We start from the raw sequence: 20,847 nt of genomic DNA on the forward strand, positions 1-20,847 counted from the left end.
GTTTCACCAAAACTGGGGGCAACAAGCCTTTCTAAAAGTGACCCCAGTAACAGCTAGGGATTTGCTGCCAAAGTAAACCCTCAGGAGCTGCTGCAAACCCACAAGTCACTGGCCTGTGCATCTCCCTTTGCTGGAAATATCCTTTCCTAAGTCAACAAAGGCATGGCTCCGCCAGCCAGGCATCTAGGAAGAGAATCCCCCAGCGCCCACAGGAGACTCCCCGCACAGGTAGAGGCCAGAACCTCCCCCTCCACAGACAGCCTTACTCAGGCGCTGCGTCTCACCCTCTCCGTAGCCCTACAAAGGACTGCGGCCTGGTGGGAACACAGCAGCCTAGGCTTTTAGGACAAAGTCTACCAGGAGGGGAAGATCTCTGAAGAAAATTTACACAGAAACCCACCCTAACTAGGAACAGGACGAGGTGGCCTCCTGGGACCATTTCTATTCAACACTGTGCTGAGGAACCCAGCCAGTATTCTGTCATCCCAGTGACCTGGAGGCTGAAAAGGAAGGATCGTAAGTTCAAGGCCAGCCTGGGCAACTCAAGTGTTTCTTCTTTTTTTTTATTTTTATTTTTTTTTTATATTTTTAGTTACAGGTGGACACAATATCTTTATTTTAACTTTATGTGGTGCTGAGGATTGAACCCAGTGCCTTAAGCATGCAAGTCGAGTGCTCTCCCTCTGAGCCACAATCCCAGCCCAACTCAAGTGTTTCAAAATGAAAAAGGGCTGAGAATGTCGCTCAGTGGTAGAGCGTCTGGTGCTCCATCCCCAGAACTCAGAAACCAAATGACAAGCCAAAGCCTGGGAGAAAGAATACTTTAAAGTAACATATCTGGTAAGAGACTTGTATCTGGAATTTATATACACACACACACACACACACACACACACACACACACTTTTATAATTCAGTAATGCAATAAGAATTCAAACTACCACATTTAAAGATGGGGAAGAATCTGAATAAACATTTCTCCAAAGAAGATGTACAAAATGGCCGACAAGAACATGAACGAATGCTCAACACCATTAGTCATCTGCAAATTGAACCCCAACAAGAGAGCACGTCACACTCAACGGCCATGGTTATAATAAAAAAGTACCCAACGGGGGCTAGGGTGGCACAGAGCTGGAGTGCTGCCTGCCATGCCCAGGCCCTGGGTCCGAGCCAGCACTGAATAAAACAAGCAAAACCCCCCAAAGGTAAACAATAGCAAGGATGCAGAGAAGCTGGGACCCTCCCATATCACTGAAAGAAATGTGAAGGGGGAAGCATTTGGGGACAATTTTTTGATTTATTAACATATTAAACCTAAATTTACCTTAGGCTCCAGTAATTCCACTCCTCACTGTGCACCAGGAGAAATAAAAATAATACATGTCCACACAAACGCTCGTCCACAGATGTTCAAAGCAGCATTATCCATGACGGTCAAAAAGTGGAACTCACCCAAATGTCCATCAACCGGCAGATGGACGAACAAAACATTAGGGTCATAAGAGGGAACTATTCAGCAATAAACAGAAATCAAATGCTGACACCTTTACACACAGATGAAACTAAAAAAAATTACATTGAATAAAAAAGTCAGATGTCTCTGTCTGTCTCTCTCCTTCACACACACAGTACGATTCTATTTATTTGAAATGTCCAGTAAGAATACACTACAATATCAGAGCTGGCTGGTGGCTGCCTGGGACCAGGGCTGGGGACCGATCGACTGCAGTGGGCTCAAGGGTCCTTTCCTCATGGTGCTGGGAGGGAGGCGGGGCCAGCACACATTAGGCAAGCTCTCACCTGAGCCCACAGGAGGTTTTGTTTTGTTTTGTTTTGGTAATGAAAATGTTCTAAGACTGTATTATAGTGGTCACTGCATAACTCTGTAAATTTCCTAAAAATTCACTGAATTGTACACTATTCAGTTCATTGAGTTTATGGCATATAAATCATATATAGGAGCACACATGTATGTATGTGTGTACACATGTATATTTGCAATGCTGGAACTAAACCCAGGGCCTTGCACGTGCTGGGCCAGTGCTCTACCCTGAGCTGCATCGCCAGCCCCCTAAATTATCTCTCTTAAAATAGAAGTTTAAAAAACATAGTGGATACCATCTTCTTCAGTCATAAAGTCCCGACTGACACCAACAAGGAAGAAGGCTCTACAGAGCAGAGACTGACAGGATACCCAGCGTCGCCGAGCATCTCCCAGAGTCCACTGATGGAGCAGGAAGAGTGGCAAGGACAGGAGAAAAGGATGACAAGGTCTACAGTCATTCATCATGCAAAAACCAAGGCAGGAAGGAAGAGTAGTTTCTGCACGCATGGCTCCTTGGCTGTGTGAAGCTGTACACGGCCACAGAAAAGAAACCCATGGCTTTTAACCCAATCAGACTGACTGCACGGAGAGGAGAGGTCACAGGAATGGGGTGTCTGGGGAAGTGGGAGGGGGGAAGGACCAAATCCTCATTTCCCATGGTAGGAAGTCACTAGGTACCATCTGAAGTTCAAAATTCAAGAACTAGTGGGATAAAACTGTCATTTAGAAATACAGAACTAAATGCCAAAAAGAGCAGTTCACAGCTGAATGCAGTAGCCTCTAGGGACAGCAGAACTGGGAAGCGAGAGGAAGGGTTGGCAGAAACCGCTGCTGTGCTTTTGCTTTGATTAGCAAGCGTTGCTTTCCCTGTGCACATACACGTTTCTGGTGAAAAGAAAGCTCTTTAAAAGTACTTGCTTCCCAGCCCAGCAAGAGCGCAGGCGGACATGCACACTCATGAACTCTGTCTCATCACCCCGGGAGTTCACCTTTTCCCCTCTCACACTGGGAAGCAGCCCATCTTCACACGAGAGCCATCATGCGGGAGTTTGGCTACCACTCCTGGGGTCCAGATGCCACATGTAACCCAGGTGAGGACCACCGAGGAAGGCACCGAAGCTCCAAATGTCATCCGCAAGCTTGCAGAGCACAAGCCAGGAAAGCACCCTTGTAAGAAATGCTGTCACCAACAGGCTCGAGGACACGGAGGTTGGCACCATGTGCAGTGTGGCACTGACAGCCCTGCGCTGAGAAGATGGGCTCTACTTCTGTTTCATTCACACATACCTTTTTGTATAAGCACAGCACAAATGCAAGGTGAAAAGCCACGTGCTAATGGATCTTTAGATCTTTACTAGAGTTCTTTCTGTAAGTACAAAAATTAAAGTCTTGAGAAATTACAGTATTTTCCATGTTAGTGTTGATCATGAAGGTGTGATCTTACAACTGATAATCATTTTATTTGGTAAAATACTTAATACATAGGAATATGTTATGAAGTTATTCAGATGACCCCAAAAATATATAGAACTCCATCCACATCGGGAACTATCCCACAACCATTAAGAATGGATTGGAGACCTGGGGCTGTAGCTCAGCGGTAGAGCACTTGCCTAGCACGTGTGAGGCACTGGGTTCGATCTTCAGCACCACATAAAAATAAACAAATAAAATAAAGGCATCTGTCAATCAATAACCTCAAAACATTTTTTTTTTCCAGAAAGAGTGAATTGGAGCTACAAGAGGTGATGTGAAGACAATTCCAAAGAGGCTAAGAAAGACACAGAAACTAGGGTTATGAGGGCAAAAAGAACTGTGTGTGTGTGGGTGTGTGTGTGTGAGAGAGAGAGAGAGAGAGAGAGAGAAAGAGAGAGAGAGAGACATGATCCTGTGCAGGACAGCATTGCCTAGGAGAGATATGAAAGGCCGCTGTTCTGAGTGAAATTCTAAGATGGTCTCTGTCTCCTGGGGTCACTCAGGAATTTTCAGAAAAATCAAGTTACCAATCAGCTGACTTTAAGACATGGAGATCACCCCAAGGCCTGAACCTGACCATATTTGCTCCTTCAGTGCTGAGGGAGCTCTCCAGCTGGTCACAGAGGAGAAGGCGCAGAGATCTCAAGGGTGAGAAGAGTATGATGCCAGAAGTTCTCCAGCAACCACTGGGAGCCGAGGGCGGTTGCTGGCCAGCAGCCAGTGAGACAGAGAGAAGAGCGACAGGGACTCTAGTCCTATGTCCCTGAGGAAGTGAGTTCTGCCAACAACCTATGAGCTGGCAAGAGGCCTCCAAGCCCCAGAAAGGAGCCATGTGAGCCTGAGCAGAGGACCCCACGATCCTGTGCCCAGACTCCTGGCCATGGAAACGGTGAGAAATAAAGACCTGTTGTTTTACGTTTCCAGCTTCAGCAGCAGAAAACGAGTGCTGATTCCAGTCCAGGGAAATGAGGGGCTGCGGCAACGCGCCTGAAACTGGGAGCCAGGCAGCAGGCAGAGGCTAGAGGCCTGAGGAGCAGGAGAGAGAAGCCCAGGGTGCCTGGGAGAGGCCACTGGTGGGAGATGCTGCAACAGCGGGTGTGTTGCTGGCAGGGCCGGAGCAGGTGAGAGGGCCTCACAGAGAGCAGAGCCGCAGAAACCCAGAGGAACGGTGCTGCCAGTAGAGGAAGCCAGGGGCGGGTTCCTGGAAACTGGAGGAAGGAGGGTCCTTGTCACATCCGGGCAGAGTGCTCACAGCAATGTGTCCTGGGGACTGGGTTGCAGCTCACTGGGAGAGCACAGACTTAGTGAGGACGAGGCCCGAGTTCCATCCCCAGCAGTGAAAGAAAGACAGAGCTTGAGAGGGAGGGTGAGGAGGGGCCAAGAAAAAACCTTCCTGCAGCGGCGTGGGAAGTGAGGTTCGCAAACGATCAGCAGAGGTTTCTGAGAGGACGGTGGAGGTGCAGCCTCGTGTCTCCTGTGGCTTACAGGAAGAAGCAAGGGGACAGAGACCAACTGCAGAGAGCTGTCAAGGAAACGAGAGCCATGGCCAGATGACTCTGGAATGGTCGGTCTCCCCAGAGGACAAGACACCCAAGGTAGAAATGGCTGCCGAGAATGGCACAAAGGAGAGCGGGTGCACGCCTGCCCAAGGTGGGAAGGCCAGCCTCGGCCATGCAGGAGATGCCTGCAGGGTGAGTGTGCTTTGCAGATTTTCTCAATAGAGGACCTTGAGGGAGTTCAAGAGCACTGTCCTTTCACCACAGAAGCTAAAAATAGAGATGGGATTAGCTCACATCTGTGCACATGGCTTGGGCACGTGACTTTGGTCTAATGGTGTGAACTCCCATGAAATCCTCATGTGACCCACAAAGTTCTTGGGAAAATCCTACCGGTGGGAACGCTGAGGGCAGCACTGGAGGTTCAAACATGGAGCAGCAGCACACTGACAGGACCTGGGCTGACACACACGCACCCTTCCATGAAGAAGGGCGAACGTCTTAGGGTGGGGCCGAAGGACCAACAGGTGGCACCTAGAGCCCAGAGGGAAGGCAGAGACGCTATTCCTAGGTCTGGACACCTAACTGAAGAACTCGGCCTGGAATTTACTGAGTTGGATTTCAAAACTGCTTTGGAGCAGTGATTCTTTGCTCTTCTAACTCCCTGCTTCTGAACCAGGATGTCTACCGCCATCATCCCAGGCCTGGTCCCCTGCAGGCCAGGAGTGTGGGGAGAGAGCGCGTCCCTTGAGTTTATGGGTCTACAGACAACCTGTGCCCAAACAGGCCCCATTCTATCTGATTAGAGTAATGAGATGCTCAGACTGGTGTTGAATTGATAACAGGATGAGACTGGAGGACCTTGAAATGGGGTGGGTGCATTTTCCAAGGGAATACAGATATGATCACTGGTTGCCAGAGGGTGAAGTATGGCAACCAGAATTCTAAGATGACTCCCAAGGCCCCTGCCTATAAAATATGTCTCAAGTGGGAGTGGAGCCTGTGAAAATGATGTCGTTCTCTGATTATGTTTTGTTACATAGCAAAAGAGATCCTTGCAGATATGACTTTACTAAGCAGATCACTTCGGGTTCATCACAAGGGAAGTTCTCCAGCGAGCCATACCTAAATGTGAGCCTCTTAAAAGCAGAAAGGAAGCCAAACAGTCAAAAACAAGGCAGACCTGAAGACACTGGAGGCTGTCTGGGAGGTTAGTGTGTGTTGGGAAGCCTGTCACCCACTGCCAGTACCCACGCTCTTCTTCCTCATAGCACAATCCCCGGGCTACTGGTGAGTTTGCCCAGTCAACAGGAACTGCATTTTCCAGGGTCCCTTGCAGGTAGGCACGGTCACAGAAATGAGCTCCAGCAGGTAAAACATGAGGGACACTCCTGTGGGGGACAATCGGGAAAGCTCCACAGGAGGACAGAGTTTGCAGGAACACCTCCGCCTTTCCCTTCTTCCTGCTCTAAATGAGATGGGGTGGCAGGGGCCCCCCTCAGCCATTTCTGTACCTTGAGTGACTCTGAGAACAGAATGAGGTGGGCAGACGAAAGTGGAAACAACTCGAGGCCCTCAAGACCAGGCAAGCCAGCCCGGAGCTTATTATCCGTTATGTGGAAGGAAATAAAACTGCACTGTGTTCAAGCTAAATCCTGGCCAAATGCAACTGCTAACTTGATAAAATTGATTACTTCACGATATCACTTTGGTATTGATGTTCTAAGTATATGCTATTTCACACATATGAAAGCATTTATAACTTAAACTAATAATAAAATGAATACCTTTGTATCCACCATTCAACCTAAAAATAATGGATCATTCCATTATGTATGATCTTCCATCTCTTACCCTACCAAGGAGAACCCCTGTTTTGGATTCTTTGTTTAACAGTCCCTTATTTTTAATTTATAGTTATTCCACACATTTCTACAACTTTGAATTATACTGCTTGACTTTGTTTTAAAATCTTATATAAATTATACTACACTTGATGTACTTTTCAGCCATTTGTTTTTTCCTCAGCATTCTGACACATGTGAATGTGGACACATATAGCTAGGGTTTACTTTCACAGCTTTATGGTACTGACTGCATGAATGCACCATTCTCAGCCATTCCACCCTTGGTGGGTATGTGTGGTGGATATGTGGGTTGTTTCGAGTTTTAGGCTAACACAAAACACTATCAACACTCCACAGGCTTCCTGGTTATCCATGGGACACTGCCTCTTGGAAAGTGCTTCCCAACTTCTCTGACACCACGGTGTATACCGAAAATTTACGTGGCACATTGGAGGCAACTAAATGATATATAAAGTCCCAGATGCAGCTATGGGCTCACAGACTCTGGCCATCCCAAGGGTTAAGGGGACCAGAGAGATGAAGCACATCCGTGCCCCCTAGCATGATACAAAGATTTCAAGTAGAACATCTGGGACTCCAGGGTAGAGGCATGTCAACCTAACTAGTTAAGGCCAACTGTTCCCAGAGGGGTCAAAACAACATGCACTATCCTTGGCCCTGTGCTGAGGTTCCCACTGCTCCTCAACCTCATCAACCTAGATATTGTGAGCCTTTTTCATTTTTGTGAAAAAGTTTTTTCCTAAGCTGGGCATGGTGGTGCACTCCTATAATCCCAGAGACTGGGGAGGCTGAGGCAAAAGGATCCCAAATATAAGGCCAGCCTCTACAATTTAATGAGATCTGTCTCAAAATTTAAAACAATAGTTTTTTCCTGGTCTTAATTCATATTTTATTTCTTATAAGAATGGGATCTTTTTTTATTGATTGATCATTCCTAGTTCCTTTTCTGTGAAATGCCTGTGCACTTCTTTTGCCCATTTTTAACCGATTTATTTGATATTTTTAAATATATTTTTTCTTGCCATCTTTAATATATTTTGGACATTAATCATTTGTCAGTTTTATGTATTACAAACTCTTCTCCCCAATTAAGACTTATTTGTCAGCTTTTCATTTTCATTATTTGATGAAGAAAATCTTTTGTTATTAATCTCTTCCTATATGGTTAGAGCTTTTCTGGGTCTTCCTTAGGAAATTCTTCTCTGTGCCATTTGTTACTGATTCCTAGCTTACAATACTGAATTCACAGAACATATTTTACGAGTCAGATACTTCAAAATGGTGAATATTACTTTCTAACCTAGCACGAGGTTAATTTTTATAAATGCCCAATACTTACTCCAGAATTATATGAATTTTCCAGTTGTCAGGTGGAGAGTTCTATAATGAATGTCCTGGAAATCACTGATAGCAAACAAACAATGGTGGGGGCGGGAGATGGGTGACAGATCCAGCCCTGGCCATCTGCTAATGTATTGTCTGCATCTGCTTTCGTTCTACAATGCAGAGTTAAGTGGTTGTGACAGAGACCGTATGGTCTCACAAAACTGAAACGATGTACTAGCTGGCCCTTTATAGAAAAAGATCACCAACTTCTACACTACATTGAGTTCAGAAACCGTTTCCCTTCTACTTTTTGTCTGCTCAATATCAGAGCTGTTTTTAAATTTTCTTTGATGATGACACATTTGGCAATACCCATTAATCTCTGCTGTTATTTTGTGCAAGCTAATTTATCAGGTGCAAAGAAGTTACAAATGGTCCCATTTTCCTGGTGCATGCTTTCTTCTATCATTAATGCAGTGGCCCTCTCGTCCCATAACTGTTTTTGAAATCTGTTTGAATGTTATTGTTACAGTACCAGCTTCTTCTCATTAGCTTATCCCCACCCCACCCCCAAACACCATTTTCATGCCTTACATTTTGGATGTCTCTTGAAAATAAAATAACACACAGCCCGATTTAATTTTTCCACAGACTCTGACAATCTGTCTTTTACTCCAGATGTTTCATCCACTTTTAGTAGTGATGGGTATGTTTGGCTTAATTCCCACCACCTTAGATGATTATCTCCTTCTCTATTTGTCTCTTTTCCCTGTTTTGCATTCTTCTTTTTGGTGAGAAGGGGTACCATGGATTGAGCCCAGAGACACTTAACCACTGAACCACATCCCCAGTCCTTTATTTTAGAGACAGGGTCTCGCTAAGTTTCTTAGGGCCTCACCAAATTGTTGAGGCTGGCTTTGAACATGTCATCCTCCTGCCTCAGCCTCCCAAGCCACTGAGATTACAGATGTGCATCACCACACCCAGCTTTTGCACTCTTTTGTATTAAGTTTTAACTCCATTTAAAAATTATTATTGAAAGAGCTGAAGTTTTAACCCTTTCATTCCCCCAACATTATACCATACATTTTAGGCTCAGTAAAGTTGAAAAATTCATCAGTGTCTCTACCCTCTTTCAGAACAATGTAAGAACATCTGAATTCTTATCAGATTTAAACATTATTCAGTATTTTAGTTTCACTTATTTGTTTGCCACTTATTTTTATTGTGTTTGTAATGGAGAAATACATTATCTGTTTTCAAAATAGTGCTTGAAAATACAAGGAGTACAGATACTACATAACAAAGCAAACCCCAGGCATGAGACTCTACATATATCACATGAAAAAATAGTCTGATATTCAGGTAATAAAAACTAGAATTAAAAAGTCCCAAGTTTCCAGCTTGGTAAAACAGGTATGGCTACATGAAACACTTAATAAACTAATTTTTTTGCCAATGTGTAAACAAAATGACAAGACTAAACTTGTGCCTGGAGATTTCAACCAAACACCATAGCTATTCAAAATACAGATACTGTGCATGTTTCACCTGATTTATTATTGTCGTGAAAGGGTAAGGTGACTGCACAGGGCAAAGACGTGAGACACAGAAATATTGTATACCAGATATCAGAAAGTCTCAATTACTGCATAGCCTATAAGGAAAAAGACTTATCTTCCAACTTTGGAAAATTTATCTAGAAGGACAGGGAAAGAGTCTAAACATTGCAGTTTAACATGAAACAAGAAAAAGAATGCACACATGGGAAAAGGGAACACAGGTGGGAAAGGGGAAGACAAAACCAGGCTACTTGGAAAATCTGTTAAGTCTTCTGGGCTTTCATTCATCTACATCCATTATCCCTCGTGGTTCCTGGACATGGGTGTTCTGCTGCTTATGCTCTATTATGAGGGATCCTTTTTTTTTCTTTTTAAAGAACAGTATTTCTAATCTTGGATAAAAACAAAAGAGTAGAAAGCTAACTAGCTATCAAATGCTTTCTAGAAATTATTTTTATATGACCACATGAAAATTCACTGATGATTTTTGATAAGTCTTTAAAAAATAACAATTGGTTAAAGATTCTTGCAGAAAATGTCTTTTTTTTTTTTTTTTGCCTATGGAAAAGACAAAGATTGGGAATTAGCTTTCCTATAAAGCTGTATTCTATGGAATTTGTAAAACTTCTCAGACACAGAGATAAAATATTTAGTGAAGTTCTACTGAAATATTAGCCATGGAATCAATTTGGTGTTTTGTGCCATGTGGCACAAGATTGTTGGTTTCACATCATGGTTTAGAAAATACTAGATTTCCATGTTTTTAATGAAACAACATACAAGCATACCCTGTGCACACAGCAAAGAGAAGAGGGTAGAGGCCATAAGCTTATTTTAGGACAAATGATTGAGGACAGGAGAATATGGAGCTTTGCTAGGCAAAGAAAATGTCTGATTGCTGATCATGCGCTCTCTAATATCATCCTACAGGTATCATTTCTAGGTCATGTCCCATCAAAACCAAACACTTAGTAATTACTGTTTTGATGTCAAATATATACCCAAGAGTTGACATTTCATTTTAAAGGGTTTGCAGTTATCTCACAGGGACTGAGCTACATGTACTTTTATGCTTCCTCTGAAGTATATTACACCACTGCACAATGGTATCCAATTTTAAGATCAGTACTGAAGAAACTTCTTCAAGGAAAAAAAAAAACTAAAATTAACCAAGCTGAAAAAGTCAAAATTAGTTATGGTTTCTAACCTTAAAAAAAAAGTACATAAAGTGCATTATTAATATAAGGAATTCTGATACTAGTTTGTATTGCAAATTTCCCCCCAAAAATGCATCAAACATAAATTCAGTCCAGATGTCAGTCATGGGTACAAATATAGTTGTTTTTTTTTTCTTTTCTATATTTTTCTCATCTTTTAAGAGTAGTAGTCTCTTTGAAATAGTTAATGTACTGGGACTAACACAAATAATCTGAGGCATTAATAACGGCACTTCTAGCTTCACATACTAATCTGGACTTCTGATCAAGATTAAGTCAGTAAAGGAAGTTACCAAGTGAACATTAATCTTTTGAGTCATATCTAGTCTGGTACCCTTGTTCTCCTTCTTTAGCATTTGAAGACAACAGGTTGAGTTGGCAGATATTGTTTATGGGCCCTTGTGGTTGTCTTTATCCATTCAGTATGTTTTACTGAATTCTTGATAACAGGAATAGGATCTGGAGAGAGAACAGGGATACCGAGTATATCTGAGCCAGATGTTTCCTGAGAGGCCAACAGAAAAGTTGCTGTCTGTTTCTAATTGAGCTGTACTTATTTGGTTGTTGCCCTTCTGTTCTGGTTTTCTGTCTTTATGAGGTGAGAATGTCCTCTACATTCCTACTATAGGATTAGGTATATTAGTTGCTGCATTTCCTGAAGGTCTAGGTGGATGATTTACCAAATGTGTTGAAGAAACAACTCTGGTGACTGTGGGCTTTGGTGGTGGAGAAATGGTAGGCTGTGAGGGAGTCTGAGGAATGCTTTCACTCAATGTAACCCCTGAGCTTTCACTGGGATTCACTTGTTGCAAGGAAACTTCAGGAGCCTGTATGTTGGTCACAGATGCTGCCATCACAGCCAGAGCAGGACTGCTTCTTCCCTGAGGGCTGCCAGTCAATGGGCCAGTCTTTGTGGCACCCATAGGTAAAGGCACAGACATGCTGTTTTCACTATCTACAGTCAAGTGGAGGCTGCTGTCATTCACAGCTGACAACATTATACCTTCTGCAGTATGTGTTTTCTTTTTCTGAAGAACATGATTAGGGAGTAGTTGATGAAGCTCCTTTCTTCTTAAATGCATTGCAGCAATTTTCATATCCATCTCAAACATCTTACTATTTATTGCTTGCCTATAAACTGTATCTGTGAAAGACTGAATATCATAGGTGAGATCAATACTGAGAGTTTCAGAATTTTCTGGCTTTTTTAACACTAACCCAATCACCCACATTGTACGAAATTCTTCCTTGTCAGGATTTTCTTTGGGTGCTGGAAATGACTGGGGATTCACATGTGCCAGCGTAATAAATTCATTCTTCTCCAAGCTCCCAACCAGAATTCGGATCTTTGATTCCACCAAGCCCACCCATTCTAGATGTTGTTTTTCTGTTGGTGCACTTGCCAGAAGTACAATATAATGTTTGTACTTTTGAAAGAAGCTTGGAGCTTCAAAAAGTTTGGACCACTCTGCCTTGTTCAGCAAAATTTCATGTGTGATAGCAAGCCCTTGCTTAAACTCCTCAATCATGACCATCCTGGTTGAAACTGAAACGTTGTATGTGGAGTTCTGCTGTGGGTATGCTGGTGTGATTATAGGCATAAGATGGTACCTATCACTGGGATTTACTCTTGGGTCCCACACAGGTAAATTAAGATTTCGTTCTTCAGGCTCTTTTAATAACACTGGATTTGGCCATTCCCATTCAGAAAACACCAGGAAAAATTTACGGACAAGAGTTGATGCTATTGCATTTGGATAAAGCTGGCAGGTTCTTGCTACTAGCATAGCCCAGGAAACACCTCCAAGGAAACCTAATATATTGGAATAGATATTGTGGCATTTGGCCCACAATTTGATGGCTCTCAGAGTTAACCTGAAGTTGTCAATGTTTGGTACTAGATGCAAAATTTCATCAGTTACCCGGCAGCCGTTTAGGCTTCTTATGCATCTAATATCTAAATTTTTAAGCAGACTGTCATCTCTTAAGTCCAAATCTTCTGGAATAGTCTGCAATGCTAATCTTGCAAACAAAATATCTATCTCTATCCCATCAAAACACAGTTTGATCACTGGCACAAATGCCTCCTCAACGGCCCTTAAATCTCTGACTTCTTCCTGTAGTTTCAATTTATCGTAAAATGAGGTGAAAAAGTCGCTGCGGTCGACGTGTCTCGGCGCGACGCACAGCGCGTCGATATCGGCACCCTTCGTGTGCACTCCCAGTCTGTAAGAGCCGAACGTGAAAATTTTCCCCCCGACACTCTCAGTCACAGCTTTCGGAAGACTCTTGCTTTCACTGATTTCGCGTATCCACTCCTTCACCAAGTTGTTTAGTTTTTCCAAAATTAGAATCCTGCGCTGCAGCTCCTCTTCCTCCTCGAACACCCCGAAGGGCTTCAGGGTCTCCACCAGCTTCTGCGTGAGCTCGTGGTCCGTGTCCCTGGGGGCGGCCAGGCTGATCGCCGAGGAGATGCCGCAGGGTTGCGGCGGCGCCAGCGGCGCTCCCGGGACCGCCGCGGGAAACGGCATCGCGCCTAGCGCCGGCGCCGCCCAGGCACCTGGCCCGCCACCGCGCCCTGGGCGGCCGCCGCCCGGTTCATGATCCGCTAGGCGGGAGGGGCGGGATCCACTGCCCCGCCGCCGCTCGGCTCCGCCGCCTCAAGCGCTCCCCCGCCTTCCCCCCGGGGCCAACATGGCGCCGGGCCCTCGGCGGCGGCGTTCCAGGCGGGCCGCGCACGCGCGCGCCTGCGCACCGGCCGCCACGGCCTCGCGAGAGTCGGAGGTCTCGGCCTGGCCGCGGGTCCTATGTCGCTGTGAGCCGAGGCACGCGGCTGTCCCGCTCCTCCCTCCTGGAACTTCCTCTGACTTTCGCCCTAGCGCGCGTCCCCAGAACTCTTTTCGCAGGCCCGTACCTTGGCGGCCGTGTCGCCTCCAGCGGAGCCGCGCCGACCCGCGGTGTTTCCCACCAGTGCACGCTGCCCTGCCTCCCGCCTCCCCAGGCCGCAGGCCACAAATAACCCGGCCGAGCGCGGTGCAACCCGCCGCCGAGTTTTGACTCACATACTCTTGCACTCCTGATCTCCTCGTTCTCAAGCCTGTCCCCCATTCTCCTGCTTCTTTTCCTTAAAACACATGGTACACCTCATCCTGTCTCCCAGTTCTCTCCTCTCCGCAGACGCTTAATCTTGTTCTTTTTCAAGTCATCTCTGCTTTTGGAGTAACTGTGTTTCTGCATGATTTGTATGTACCGTTTATTTCTTTAAATATATCAATCATACTTATTATTTAGCACAGCATAACCAATGACTCCTAATTCTAATGCTCTCGAGAACCCCGTTCTATAGTTCGTGGTTTTCCACTGGCTCAGAGAGCACTGTTGTCATTTTGCACGTGAACTCGTTTCTGGTGAGGTCTGGGATGCCTGTGTGGAGGAAGCGTCCTCCCCAAGAGGATCTGCATGGTTTCCACCCGATGCCCTTGCGCCACCACATCGCAGACACTGTCATCTACTTTCCTATCCAGGGATTGTCCAGACCATGGAAGTGCAAGTTGAACCCCAAATACATGGTGGGACACAGTGGTTTTCAATTCGAAGGCAGAGTCTGCCCTACCCAGAGCCCAGGTTAAGAATGACAATTGTCATTTCTTACATGAAGGAAGAAGAAGGAAGGAAGAAGATCCTTCCGATTCCATCTTTTCTCTCAGCACCCTTCTATTATTCACCTCTCTCAGAGGTGGAGACGGTGTCAGTTCTAACTCCCAACCTTTTACAGCCTCAAGGGCTTTATGTCTTTTCCTGGGCAGCTATTAAGCTTGAAGTTTCTTGGTTGCCAAGACTGACAGATGCCTCCAGGGCGATAATAGTTTGAGAATCAGCTAAGAGTCTAAGTTGTCAGGTCCCTCTTTTTTTCACCCCTACACTTTCCTTTGTTTTCTTGGGTCCTCACCTATTTATGCATTTAAAACACATTATTACTTAATTCTAGTTATTCATCATAATAGTTTTAAATATTGCAAACTTTTTCTTCCAGGATATCACCTATTTTTTCGTTTTATCTATATAGTGTTTTTCAGTTTGTTTGATATTTACATCAGTTTATATTTGATATAATAAAATCTACCTACTTTTTCCTCTTTTTAAAAATAGTTGTTAATGAACCTTTATTTTATTTATTCATATTTGGTGCTGAGAATCGAACCCAGTGCCTCACACATGCTAGGCAAGTGCATTTCCGCTGAGCTACAACCCCAGCCCCTACTTTTTCTTCTTTTAGCATGCACTTTTTAAGCCTTATTTTTGAAATCTCGTTTTCTACATAATTTTACCTTTGACATCTGGGTTTTTAATGTATTTGGAGTAAGGATCTGATTTTTATTTTTCTCCATATGGCTGAAAACAATTATCCCAACACCATTTCATAAAATCCTGTCCCCAGGATTTATTTTGGTTTCTGTATCACAACACATTCCCTGGGTCATTTGCTTTTGCCCTCTCTATTCCATTCCTCTGGTCTACTTGTCTGTTCCCTCCCCTAAAACTACATAATTCCAGTTACCATGGCTTCATAGTGTATCTCAATGTGGATAAAAAAGAGTCACTTTGGCTTTTCCTGCAAGGTGTTTATGACTCTATTCTTTCACAGAGATGTACACTCTGACCAAAGACAGCCCAGCAAAGATGGACTCGGGCAGCTTAATATACTGATTCCACTCTATCTGTATACATCTGAAACCTCTAGAGATATTTCTGCCACTTTTAACTTTCAAACAACAAAAAAAGGTATTTGGTTAGCATTTTCTATGTATATACATAGTATCTGAAACTATGAGATGCTACTCAATGTGATTTAAACACATCCTGAAAAACAACCAACATTATAGGTCACATTTGGAAACCAGTAGATATTAACATGGTTTAAATGTTAGTAATAACAAAGCTACAGTATTAGTACTTCTTGGAAATACTTCAAATGTTGACAGGACAAAATGAGGTCTCTATTTCCATTTAACCAAATTAAAAATTTGCTCTTATGTTTGCCTGTTTCCAGATGGCTTTAAAGAGGCCAATTCATCTTACTAAAATTTGGTGCAATACAAAAAGGTTAGAAGAACAGGTCATTTTGTTGCAGTTGCAAGACAAATACTGACTAGTGAAGTTTTAAAAATATACTTCTAGAATTTTTAAGTCACTTTCAGTAAAACAGTAAAGAGGATTTAGAAAATAGGAATTAAAAGTCATTTAGTTGGGCTGGATTGTGGCTCAGTGATAGAGTGCTTCCTGGCATGTGTGAGGTTCAATTCTCAGCACCACATATAAGTAAATTAATTAAATAAAGGTCCATCAACAACTAAAAAATATATATTTTAAAAAAGAGTCACTTGGTTTATAAAATCATTAGATATTCATGACAGCCATGAATGTGCACCCACATTTTGAGTATCTCAATTTAGAGTCAAGTGCTGAGAAAAATCAAGAATTTTCAACTTGGGACCACAAAATTTGGGGGTTGAAGAATAACTGGTATTCTTCTCCCCCTTACCCACACACACTCGTATCCTCAGCCTGATAACAGAAGAAGCATTCCTTCCAGTCCTGTGCTCAAACCCCCAGGAAGGGCCTGGACCGCCCTCCCCCAATGCAGCCCACTCAGATACACTCTTCCTGGCTAAAATTCTCCCCTGGGTGAAAGCTGTCAGATCAAAATGAAGTCACTTGTGTCAAAACCTAAAATAAATAAATAGAGCTGTGGCATCATGAAGGAGGGGACCTCATGCACACACATCTGATATCAAGAATTATCACAGGAGACTACCAGAACCTCAGCCTTGCACAAAGGCCACCACCACCTGACACAGAAACACTTCTACAACAACATCTGCCCAGCAACTGCCTGTCCAGCCTTGGACTGGTGCCATCCTTGTTACTGATCCTTATAGCCAAAGGTAATTATTTCTGAACATCTTAGGTAAACTTTAAAACCCATTTTATGTTTAAAAACCCTTTTCTTTCTTTGCCTTCTTGGATAGCAGGTAATTTAATATAGCACATGTATTCCCATCATGATGCTAATTTCTGATTAAATTCATTATCAAGAATTTCTGAGCTGGGCGCTATAATCCTAACAACTTGGGAGGCCAAGGCAGGAGGATTGTGAGTTCAAAGACAGCTTCAGCAAAAGCAAGGCACTAAGCAACTCAGTGAGATGCTGTCTTGAAATAAAATTTAAAAATAGGATCGGGGATGCGGCTTATTGGTCGAGTGCCCCTGAGTTCAATTCGCAGTACAAAAAAAAATTCTGTTATTTAGGTGGCAACTATAATGTCCACCTTGGCCACTCCTTTGCCAATCTGTCTTATTTTGATCTTTTAAACATCTTACACCAGTGATGACATTCCTGTGCTCTCAGTCAACACTAAGCCTCTCCAACAGTGGCTCCTTATAGAATGATGCCAGATATCTCTGCTTCCCCAGGCTCTGGGGGTAGGAGGTTCTGCCCACCAGGCCCCAGTGGGGACCACCCAGCTCCCAGGGGACCTTCCAACACAGTGCTTCTATGATGAAACAAGGACATGGATTTCTTTTAATCTACGCAGAGATGGAAGGAGAACACTGACTGTGAACAACCAACTAAATAAATTTTCTCTGAATTGGAAATGCCCCAAACTGTCTTTCAAAGTCAATTGCTTTTCTAATCTTATATTGGTGGGAAAAAGTGTTGATTGTTTTGTCTGGCAAAACCACATGAAATAAATATTTTCCCCAGTGATCCTATCATTGAGAATCTGCTGCAAAGGAAGCCTCAGCAGAGAGGCAGCTGCCCCCAGATGAAAAGAGGCGTGACGATGCAGATGGCCGCCTATGTCTGAAGGTAAGAGCTATTGAAAAGTCATATTTGAAGCAGAAGGAAAAAACTTTCAAAAGAAAATGACCACCAGGATGCTGGAGGGCTCTCCAGGACATAATTCATGGGACATAGATGGCATCATGTGCGAAATACTGGCTGTCCCCAGGGGAGGGGAAATCACTGTCTGTGAATGACAAGGTGGCATGACAAAACAACCGAGCTGGGTACTCAGTGACAATACCTCTGCCACCACCTGCCCCCTCTAACTCTGAGGAGCATGTTCCCCCCTGGCTGGGTGTGCTCCAGGGCAGCAGTTCACTGCATGATACCCTTCCCCTTCCCCTGTCCCTGCCAGGAACACTGGTCCCATTCTGGGGTCTTGTGCGTGTGGAAGCTGTGACCTGCGAAGGGGCTTTCTCTCCAAGCACTAACCCTCCCCCAGACTGAGCCAGTGCCCACTGTACAGAAGCCACAGAAGAAATGTCAGTGTTTGGGTCGAAAGTCCATGACTGCTATCGTGGTCCCTGTCCTCTGCTTAGCCTACAGAGGTAACCTCAAATCTTGGTGGCCTTAAAAACTCTATGCTTGCCTCGTTATGACGAAGACTCAAAGCAAAGGAGGCCCTTCCCCAGCAAGAAACCAGTGCCCGGCCTCTGAAGGCCATGCAGGAAGGCACACAGGCAGAGCAGCTCCACACATCCCTCAGAGCCGGACTTCAGGGACCCCAAACCCTCAGAGAGCAGCCTGAGAGAGACAAAGTGAGGCCACTGCAGGGGCACCCAGCCATCAGACTCAAGGGCAAGGACTGGGTGTGGATGACACATAGCCCTTGGGAGCTGAGCACAGGCCTAGAGTCCAATGAAATGGCTCCTAGTGGAGGGCAGGTCTGTCCCCCAAGGGACATGTGACAATATCCAGAGACATGTGCTACACCTGGGGAGCAGGCAGGAGGCAGGAATGCCGCTCCACCCTCTGCCGCACACAAGCTGCCCTGCACACAAGCTGCCCTGCAAGCCGCTGAGGAGGCTGAGGAGAGACGGGATCTGAGCCCCTCACCCGCAGAGGAGACTGGAGGGGCGTGGAGACCTCCCGTTCTGTGCTGAGCTCAGCTCACCTCCCTCTCCCTGCCTTTCCCAAGCCCTGACAGAAACCACATGGCCCTGCCACAGGAGGCCACATGATTGTCATCTTTATCACAGTAACAGGTCCCAGGACCCTCTCCACACGGCACAGCCCTAGATACCAACTCCAGGGAACAGGAGAGCGGCTGCCCACCCGAAGCCCCCTCCACGCCACCTCCCTCACAGGGTACACCCCTGTTTTGATGGCCTGGAAGCCGAAACCGAGCTCTGGGAAGGCAGTGCTCACGGGAAACTGAATCCTGACCTGACCGCCACCCACGGCTCCCAGCAGGCCATCTGCTCTCAGTGTCCTGGGGGGCTCCTGGGGGGCTCCCAGGCGACTCCCCTGACACTAGTTTCTGCTGAAGGTGTCCACACAGGCACCCGCTCCCTGTTGCAGCTCAGTCCCAAACACTCTGCTGAACGCTGCCAGCTCGCAGGGACGGCCAGCTCCCGAGAGCCTGGAGACCAGGGACAAAAACTAGGGTTCCATCACTCTGTCACCTGAAGCTCTGGATGGCCAGCCTCATCCACACACACACTCGTGCACACACGTGCACACTTTTCCAGATGAGGTCAGATGATCCTCTCACTGGGGGAGTAGGTACAGCCTCATTTTTTGGTCCTTTGAGAAAAGAATGCGGGGGAGGACCTGCCTGGCCCTTCCTTCCATCCCGCTGAAAACGACAGCACCCAGCTCTGTAGTATTAATGTCCCTGCAGCAAATGCCCCCACAGAGCCACCACCAACTGTGGGTGGGCCTGCCCTGGGGCCACACTGGGAGCACCCTGGGAGGCTCAGAACAGACAGCTTCCTGGGAGGTCTGAATGCCCTTCCCAGGAACATGTAAGGCAGGGGACACAGCAGCATAGTCAAGAGTGCCAGGAAAAGTGTCCCCTGCCAGAGAGAGAAAAAAGCTGTACCTTTCTGGATGTTTCAGTTTAATGCTGACAGTCACCAAGCTGCTACAAAGAACAACTCTTTGGCTTCCTGTGGCCTCCTCACAGTGACTTGGGGTCTCTGTCTCCGCAGTTCCCACAGAGGGGGCAGACAGGGAGCTGTGAGCCCTGGGCAGTGAGGCTCTCAGGAGGGGCAGCTGTCCTGACAACCCAGAGACATGCCCACGTGGGTGTGTGCCGCCCCAGCAGGGCAGCCACATAGATGCCAGCCCAAGGGCTCCGGGCTCCAGGTCAGGCTCTGCTCGCCACTCTGCTGCAGCAGGACTGAGCACCTGAGGGCCATCCTCAGCTCCCGACTGCATGGAGTCTGCCCTTCCATTCACGCTCTCCAGGGCCTCCCCCCTGCCTGGCCCCAAGTCAGGCTCCATGAGCATGCTGGAATGAAAGGAAGCTCGTGGGCATGCCCTTGACAGTGGACTACCTCACCTCCCCACAGCCCAGGCCATTGGTGAGCTCAGGAGCATGGCCAGGAGGCATGAGAGAAGGAGGTCAGCCAGGAGGATGTCTCTAGAGCCTGGGGCCTGCTTGGGCAGGTAACATGACTCACTGGAGCCTGACAAGTGGGTCAGTTGGACTGGCCAGCTCAATGGACTCTTTATTGGAAAGGCATTAAAAACCACCAAATGAAAGCTTCCTCTTGCCGCGACTGGTGTGGAAGGAGCAGCACTAAAGGGCAGCGAGCTCAGAACAAACTCTGCGTCCTGCAACATAAACATGGCTCCACTGTCCTGCGCCAGCCAGCGGCCACCTGCCTGAGCAGAGCAGGCTTTCCAAGGCTCCGCCCCACCTCTGGCACTACACAGCAGCCTCAGGATGGACAGCACTGGGTGCAGGTCACAGGCAGAGGCCTGGCCCCCAAACTCCACAGCCCCGAGATAGCCCCATGGCGCAGGCTCTCTGGCATTCACTTGGAAGAGGAGGCGAAGCTAAGAATGACCACAGTGCGGCCGCTTATGTCAAGGGTGCTATGTCTGTACAAGATGCCGCTCCACCCCACCACAGTCTCTTCCTTTTGCAGATTCTTTCCATCTCACAGGAGGGCTTTTAGAGCGAGGCAGAGGGAACGCAAGTCCTCTAGATGGTTACAAGACAGGGTCAGGATGAAAACCAAACCTCAGTAAGCGGCAGCCTTTGGGGCAGATGAGGG

General features: G+C 46.0%; 2 protein-coding genes and 1 long non-coding RNA gene across 5 annotated transcripts in view; 1 reads left to right on the top strand and 2 right to left on the bottom strand.

Moving 5' to 3' along the window:
- Nucleotides 1-20,847, bottom strand: part of Radil (Rap associating with DIL domain) — a 56,098-nt gene that overhangs the window by 28,845 nt on the left and 6,406 nt on the right. The window lies entirely within an intron of this gene.
- On the top strand, nt 3,876-6,654 carry LOC143385213 (uncharacterized). The gene is made up of 2 exons (XR_013089446.1): nt 3,876-4,193; nt 4,792-6,654. It is a non-coding gene; the product is annotated as an uncharacterized LOC143385213 (long non-coding RNA).
- Nucleotides 11,396-13,304, bottom strand: Papolb (poly(A) polymerase beta). Its single transcript, XM_076840849.1, is given in 2 exon segments — nt 11,396-11,437; nt 11,439-13,304. Coding segments are annotated over 2 exon segments (1,908 nt in total).

Source organism: Callospermophilus lateralis, chromosome 19, assembly GCF_048772815.1.
Source record: "Callospermophilus lateralis isolate mCalLat2 chromosome 19, mCalLat2.hap1, whole genome shotgun sequence".
In the NCBI taxonomy this organism is placed as follows: Eukaryota; Metazoa; Chordata; class Mammalia; order Rodentia; family Sciuridae; genus Callospermophilus; species Callospermophilus lateralis.